At 40.4% G+C, this 8,223-nt stretch overlaps 1 protein-coding gene across 1 annotated transcript in view; it reads right to left on the bottom strand.

Moving 5' to 3' along the window:
• Positions 1 to 559: 559 nt before the first annotated feature.
• LOC148342849 (SLIT and NTRK-like protein 3) overlaps positions 560 to 8,223 on the bottom strand; it is a 31,564-nt gene continuing 23,900 nt past the window's right edge. The window contains exon 7 of the mRNA XM_088311625.1: positions 560 to 2,366. Within this exon, the coding sequence (XP_088167751.1) occupies positions 1,350 to 2,366 (1,017 nt within the window). The 3' untranslated portion in view covers positions 560 to 1,349. The remainder of the gene's footprint in view (positions 2,367 to 8,223) is intronic.

The raw sequence follows: 8,223 nt of genomic DNA, 5'->3' as shown, positions 1-8,223 counted from the left end.
AGAGGGTGGTAACATTAAATGTGACCACTTGGAACGAGTCCTACAAATCTCAATCGACTTCTGAAGGCGCAACACGCTGATATTTTTTCGACGGTAAGTCGCAACTGGTCCCGTTAATACATCATACTGTACACATTTGCTAGCATTCGATGTTATCGGTTTGTGATGAATTTCAATTTAAGCTTTAAAGTTTTCCACGTAACTCATGGTGTAAATGGGCTGACTTAATGTTATTTTGGTTGAGTTAACGTCAATTCATTAACTTGTTGCGTGTATAATCAAATTTAAAAATAGATGAAGGCACATGTAGGAGATATAACATAAGTAGGCTATGGAATATTTTCTGCTCTTTATTTTGATGTGATAAAATCTGTGAATTGTTTTGGCGTAATGAACAGTGATTCAATTCTTGCCACTTTATCCTTTTATTCATCTATATCTATCTATCTATATATATATATATATAAATATAGTTTTTAGTTTTACTTTATCCATATATATATATATATATATATATATATATGTATATATATATATGGATAAAGTAAAACTAAAAATACACACGCATGTGTTTTGCCATGGGAAATGTGGAATTTGAGGGGAAAGTTGGAATATTTGGAATAAAATGGAAGATGCCCTAAATAAGCGAAACAATTTTTAAAAAAAAATACGAATGGTTTGAATTGGTTGAGAAATGTGGAAATATTGTGTACGTTTGTAAAATATTGGCCTAAATTTGTAAGTTTTGATGTAGATAAGGTGGAATAATTAACAATGTGGGATTTTTATGAAATAATATCTCCCAACATTTCCTCAATGAGCTCTTTAGCATTCACACAATAACGAGAATAAGATCATCTCTGTACTTGGCGGCCAAATACCAATGCAACTGAAAATAACTTGAATGGGATGACATGAAATCATATAAACAATTCCTATCGTGTTTTTTGGGATCCTGCTCCTCCTCCTCCACTCTGATTGGTCATCCCTTCCATCCTGTAGTAGTTTAGATAAATAGATCTGTATTCATTAGAAAAATAAGCATCAACCAATCTTGCTGGCTGCTCGTCGCTAAGGCACTTTTAGCTGTTTTTTTTTTCTCTCCCGCTTTCGATGTTGTGAAGTGCTGCTGTTGGCGTGAAAATCCTTCAACGCCCCCGCAACCAAAGTGTAGCCCGAGTCATCCATCCAGGCGGAGATCCGGGAAACCGGTAATCCTCGGTGATACGAGTCGTACGCGGGGCAAAAAAAGTGACCCAGCTTGTTATCCAGGAATAGTTTGTAGTGCAGTCCCCGCCAAGGGCTCCTCTCCAGCCTCCGTACAAAAGCTTCAGAGAGGGGGTAGGCAGCTAAAACTGGTACGAGCGGTCCAATACTTCCATGTAGTCTGGCGTGGTCATCAGCCGAGTGCCCTGCTCGCCGCCCTGCTCGCCCCGGGTGGAGGCTGCGGTGACCACCTGCGTCTGGGCCCCGACGGAGGAGGCGGGGTTCTGCAGCTGGGCGTCCTGCGGGTGAGGGTAGCGAGGTGGCGGCCTGGCGTACCTGTCCGGCAGGTCCCGGAACTCCGGGGTGGGGAGTCTGAAGAGGCAGTCCACCAGTTCTACCTTGGGTGTGGGGCCCTGGCTGTCGATGACCGTGGGGCACAGAATGCCGTTCTCATGGAGGCCTGGCACAAGCGGTCCCATGGCCCCTGCCACGGTGCTGATGGGCGACGAGGTCACCTGGAGGGTCCATTCTCGGTCTTTCTCTGCCGCGGAGCAGTACCCGCCAGACAACCCGGCTTTCTGCTCTTCGGGGTCGGGGCTTTTAGCCACCGAAATGGTGTCGTAGACGTGATTATGTTGGGTCGGCGTCTCGGCCAGGCCGTGGTGGTGGTGGTGGTGGTGATGGTGGTGGTGCGTCCCCTCGGTGAAGATCCCGCACTCCATCTGGATGCCGGCCAAGTCCACCTCGCCCTGGCGACGGAACGGCAGCTTGTCCCGACGCCTCAGGGTGTACGCGATGAGAGCCGCTCCCGCGAAGAACGCAGACACAAACAGAACCAGAAGGCTGAGAACCAGAACTGAAAGCGGGATAGAGTCCTTGCCGGGTGGGATGAGAGGACCCGGCTCCGGGTCAGGGTGGCCGAGTGCTGAGCCGGCATCAGGCGCAGTCGAGGTGACCGCTCGTTGCTCCCAGTCCTCTTGTGGCTCCAGCTCCGGGCACAGAAGCTCCATGGAGAGCGAGCGCAGGTCCACGCCTTTGGTTTTATCTGGCGAGTGGCACACCACCTCGCCCATCACCACCACTGCGCTGAGGCCCTCCAACCAGCGCTTGAGGGATGCCGCTTCGCAGTTGCACTCCCACGGATTCTGCTGAAGGTCCACCTGGAGTAACACAGTACAAGGTAGCAACCATGAATTCACTCTGATGGCCTCTTTTTTTTTTTTTTTTTTTACAGTTGAGGAATTTTCTTCTTTCATTTGAATTGAATTTACACTATTTATTTTTAAATTAAATTTGCAGTCTCGTAATATTTTGTGAAGCATAAGCAAAGAACAGGCCAAAGTGACACATTTGAATGTCTGGAGGTCATAAAATTATTTAAATTACTGTCCCTTTTTTCCCCTTAAAATAATGTAAAAGCATTGTGGTCTATTTTTCAGTATGAAATGTTGAGTGGGTCACAGTGACCCGTTAAAAAAATTCTAGCGCACAATGTTTGTTACAAATTTGATTCAATTTATTCTTCTGGCCCTATCATGTTCCTTTTGGAAAAAAAAACATTTGAATTCTGTTATAATATTTGCATGGTTGACCAAGTGTGTCAAGTTGACCCATTAGAAATGTAGAAATTTTTTTTTTTTTCTCCTTCGGCTTGCTCTTGTCTCAATAATTTTTGGGCATACTAAAGAAACCAAAATGAGTGGCAGGCTTCTATTGAGGTGAGCCCTGTACGAAATATTTTCGCCATTATTTTTAAAGATGTTAAATGCGATGGTCAAAACGCCTCTTTTTTTTTGTTTGTTTTGTTTGAAGAGCACTTTAAAATGTAAATAATACCACTCCAGGGTCATGGAAACTGCGGAGCTCCGGCATTTACGGCGCAGCTATAAAAAGCGTGATTTGCCATCAATAAAAGATGTTAGGAAGCGAGCAGACAACTTGTACGCCTCACAAGTGTTGCCTTTAAAGCGGCACCTTCACAAGTGTACAACAAGAGAAATCTTTCCTTTTTTTTACAATGAAGACAGAAGCCCGTCCGTGAGTTTAAATTCACACGAGAAGTGTAGGTGCGTACATGCGATTTGCCGTTGTAACGTATTGATTGAAGGCAAAAAGCTAATTATGTGGAGGAGGAATTACAGCGGACGGCCGTTATTCGTGGAGGATGAGGGCTGCAAAATAGTCATGTATAATTTACGCTCATTATAAAAACACTCGAAACGTTTTTTGTTTTTTTTAAACCCCAAAAATTATTGTAAATTGTGATAAAATTTCAATGAGTGTTTTCATGAATAACAATGACTGAATCAAAAAACAACCCGCGTAAAAAAATATCAATAAAAAGAATTATATCTTTACATTTTAACATACGGTTCACATTTTAAATCTAAACACGTTATTATATGAACTCTGTCGCGTTAAAATGTGAATTTTATCACAAAAATCGAATTCATCCCGTTCTAATGTGAAATTGATCATGTTAAGAGTTGAAACTTATCATGTTGTGGTGGGACATTTGTCAAGTTGCAATACTTTAAAGGACACAATTGGTCGCATTTTAACATGAAACTTATCGCATTATAATGTGAAACTTATTAAATTTATCGTGTTTAAAAACTTCAAACTTTATAAATGTGAAAACGTGAAATTTATCACACATGAAACATCGCGTTATCGTGGCAAATTCATTACGTTAAAAACGTGAAACGTATCACATTAAATGCGAAACTCATCGTGTTTTAGCACAAAATTTATCACGTAACGTGAAACTCGTCACGTTATCGCGTCAAATTTATCGTGTTAAAACCTTGACACTTATCACGTTAAAATGTGAAAATCTTCATGTTTTAACACAAAATTGATCACATTATAGCGTGGAATTGATCACATAACGTGAAACGTCAAATTTATGGTGTTGAAAACTTGAAACTTTTTATGTTACTTGAAACGTCTCTATAAGGCCAAATTTATCACGTTAAAACGGGAAACGTATCGAAATATAACGTGATATTGAACGTTTCGTTCTGAGGTGGTATCTTCGTCGTGAAAGGTACGGTAAATAAAAGCCCTCTTGGTTGTCCACCAATGCTGCCGTTTTGCGTCCGATGCGGCGTGATTTTCTCAATTTCCCCTGCTGTGCCATTTCTGAAGTGCAATGCCGCTTAGTCATTTGTGCGATGTCACGGCTAACTGGAGGGCAGGAGTTGGCACTTTTGCTTCCATCTTAATTAAGGCCAGTTATAACTTGAGATTTATGACATTCAGCAAAATGTCGATCTACTTTTTTTTTTTTTTGTGCAAGTTTTCCCAAACTCCCACCATCTGCTCATTCGACTTTCTTTTTCTACTTTTTTTTTTTTTTCTTTTCTGCACCTGCTCCTTGTTTCTACCAATCAGCTCCCTCCAGCCACTCGTGTCTTATCCAGGTGTGCCTTGTTGTCTTGTCAGTTTGCCTGTATTTAGTTCCCGGTTTTCTGTCAGTATTTTGTTACATTGTGGTGTCGATTTGGATTCGATTTAATTGTTCAGCTCTTCTCGATCCCACAAAATCCTGACATTTATTCTCGTCAAATTGTCACTTCTTTTGTCATATGACTAAAAGTTTCAAAACATTTAGTAAAATGTCAATCGACTTTTTCCCCCCTCAAATGTACTTTCTCTTCCCGGAGGGGGTCCGCTCACGTCTCCTTTTCCGAACATCTGTCCTTGTTTACAATCTCTACGCCCGATCACTGTGTGGGCTATTTACTGTCGAGCTGTCAATCAAACGGAAGCTTTGACAAGGCGGGGAGTGTAAATTACACGGCGTCAGTTAGAACGTTGACAGGCGCTGGTTGCGGGCGAGTTATGAGCCAGCGGGGAAACCGGCGTGTAATTAACGGCAGGCTTTTTAGAAAATGAATACCACCAACAAAGCGGCATGCGGAAAACAAAACGTGGCCGTTTTTTGTCCTTTTTTTTTTTTTTTTTTTTTTTGATGTGGCTCGTGAGCATAGCTAAACAGAAATTATTAATAACACTTTGGAATATATTTAGCATGAATTAATGACTGCTTTGGCCACACAACAAAGCTTTTTTTTTTTTTTTTTTTAAATACGTATTATTGCCACATTTTAGGAGTCTGTCATAAAACACAGTGGGCAGTCTAGTGAGGTTGTGCTGTCATGTTCTGAGTTTGAATCCCGGCTCGGGCTTCCTCCCACATTTTAAAAAATATTTCTTTTAGGTTGTAAATTGTTGTCTAAATGGTCCCGGATTGTACCAGTGGCTTGTTGTTTGCAGAGTAAATATTCATGTCCACTCATTTTCAGTATATTTCAGAAAAATGGCCTGAAGTGTAGAGCAGAACATTGTCAGCAACACCTCGACCCCCAAAAAAAGATAAAAAAAGATGTAAAAAAATCTTTGAATTTACTGGTTGCACAAGTGTGGTACTTTCTTTGTTTCAATTTCTAGAGGCAAAAATAACACTATTCAATAAATTAATCTGTATTATAATGTTGACGTTTTTGTTTTGTGTCAAGAAAAATGTTTTTAAAATATTTACTGTCAATTAATTTGGGTGCCTTGACGCTGAATGATTTTAAAATCTAATTTAATTGGGATTTTTTTTTTGTCTCAATAGTATGATTTAATATGCGTTTTTTTTTTTTTTTTCCTCTCCAAGGTCCTCTTGTAGCTTGCGATAACTCAATCGGTTTTACAATAAACCGGATTTATTATACAGGTGTTATATGTAGTTTAGTCTTAAACTGAAATAAAGACAAACGATTTAACTTACTAAACACTTTTCTTGACTTTGCCAACCTCACAAAATTCTACCAAACGAAATTGTGGCGATTGGAAAATTGCATTCCACTGGATTGTGATGACAATTTGATTTTTGATTAAATGTTCAGCTCTAAATGATGGCTTGCGGCCATTTTGGTTGGAAGCGGCCATTTCTCACTCTCGTCATACCTCCTCCTGGAATGTTTGAAAAAATAAAAAATATCCCCTGACACCAAAATCACATAATTGTGCATCCATGTCTCTCAAACCACGATGCACAAAAAAAGTCTGAGACCCATTTCCTAAATAGAACACAAAGTCGGCCATTTTGATTTGAATCTGCCATTTTGGATTCAGTCTGGAAACTTTCAAGGACCTCTGCTCCAAATTGAACGAGAAGTTGGCCACTTTTTTTTTTTCCTGGAGCAATGTCGCAGTTTGATTACAGTATTTGGAGGATTCACCGTGGAAAAGTATGTCTTCTGATGCCATCTGTGTGTGTCATCTTATGACAAAGTGTCAGAGCTGCTGCTTTCGTCTTCCCTGCAATGCTAAATATCACCGAGCCCGTCATCCCCGCAACATGAAATACATTAGTACGCTCCGAACAGCGTGTCATGAAATCTTTGCCGTCGTTCTTCTAATTATATCCACGGGCGTGTTTTTTTTTTTTTTTGGTCAGGCAGATAAAAGAACATGCAGCAGCGGCGTGGAAATGAAGAGATTTTTATTTTTTATTTTTTTTTATTGACCGACAGCTAATCTGTTAATAGACTAGTGGGCAACGATCGCACCCCAAATCAATATTAAGATGATTAAGTCACGCCCCGCTTTGGTTTGATCATCGTGGGCCACCAGCGTGTCGGCTCATCCAACCTAGCCGTCGCCAAAAGCCCAGTATGCAGATTACTGACATTGTCTGTGAATCCGCTAATAAAACGGAGTTGTTTTGTGGAACAGTTGTTTTCTTTACATTTGACTTAAGTTCAATCCCACCTGATACGTGACGCTAAAAGTGTTTCCCAAGTCATTTTGTTCACGACAAAAAGTTTTCAGCTAGACATTTGATGGCGAACACGAGAAACTAACATAGCGATTGTTGGCGCTCAGGGCTGGGTATCGATTAAAATTTTCAAAATCGATTTTCATACGCAAGGGCCCGATTCGATTAAATTTTCACGATTCACTTTGATTGACTTTTGATTCACGATTTTCACGTACCAATTTAATTTTGGAACTCATTCTCAGAACAACCAATGCTGCAATTGGGCTAAACGTCTTGCTGCAATAGTAAAAATATATAAAAAAAAATATTTACATTAAGAATAGAAGTCAATGCAGTTACATTAATCCTTTGTTTTATTTAACGTGACCTGATAAAAAAAACAAAACTCTTCCGCCACTTTGTTTTGATCCGTTACTTTAGCACAGTGACAAGATCTCGCGTGACATGTGAAGTCATGTCAATTTATTGGGAAAAATATGTTAAAAATATCGATATATGCATTTATGAATCGCTATCAGGCCATGAAAAGGAAAATCAATGTACCAATTTTTTTTTATTTTATTTTTTTTTATACCCAGCCCTATTAGTGCTCCATCTTGTCAATCATCGCAGTTACAGGAGATCCAAATCATGGTCAGTCTTACCAAAACGTTGGCAGCTGGCTAGCTTTGATCTAGAAATACGGCAGCACTATCCCGGAAATCTGAAACCTCGCTTTTTCCTCTTGGGAAGTGTTTAGAAAAAGAACATTTTCACAGAAGGTCGTGGATCATTTTCATCGCTCTGGTAGTTGCGACTGTCATAAAAAAAAAAAAAAAAAAATTGCCAAGACGCACTGGGTGTTCTCCGTCCTTGTAAGCGACCCACAAAGTTACTGACTAGTCGGGTGGAACGTTACATCTGAGGAGCTAGATGTCTGTTTCAAACAGGCAAAACGTTTCTTGTATTGAATTTCAAGACAGGTATGTCCAAGCCGCTGGTCGTGGTTCACATGGCTGACTTTGTTGTAACTTCCTATTCCAAAACGACAATATTTTGGATACAGCTGTTGGATTGAAACTCACAACTGATTTGTGTGAGTCATTACATTTTCACTGACCTTCACACCTGCTCATAGATTTAGGAATAGGGTTCGTGCGACGACCTGGGGCTGCTTTGCTAATTCAGGACCCGGAGGACTTGCTGTGATTGCTGGAACCATGAATTCTGATTTTTGCCCAAAAATTCTGAGGGAGACTGTT

This window comes from Idiotropiscis lumnitzeri, chromosome 1 (assembly GCF_059441095.1).
Source record: "Idiotropiscis lumnitzeri isolate Australia: NSW breed Sydney's pygmy pipehorse chromosome 1, RoL_Ilum_1.0, whole genome shotgun sequence".
Classification (NCBI taxonomy): Eukaryota; Metazoa; Chordata; class Actinopteri; order Syngnathiformes; family Syngnathidae; genus Idiotropiscis; species Idiotropiscis lumnitzeri.
The sequence above is the reverse complement of the archived record's forward strand: the minus strand, read 5'-3'. Positions and strand labels throughout refer to the sequence as shown.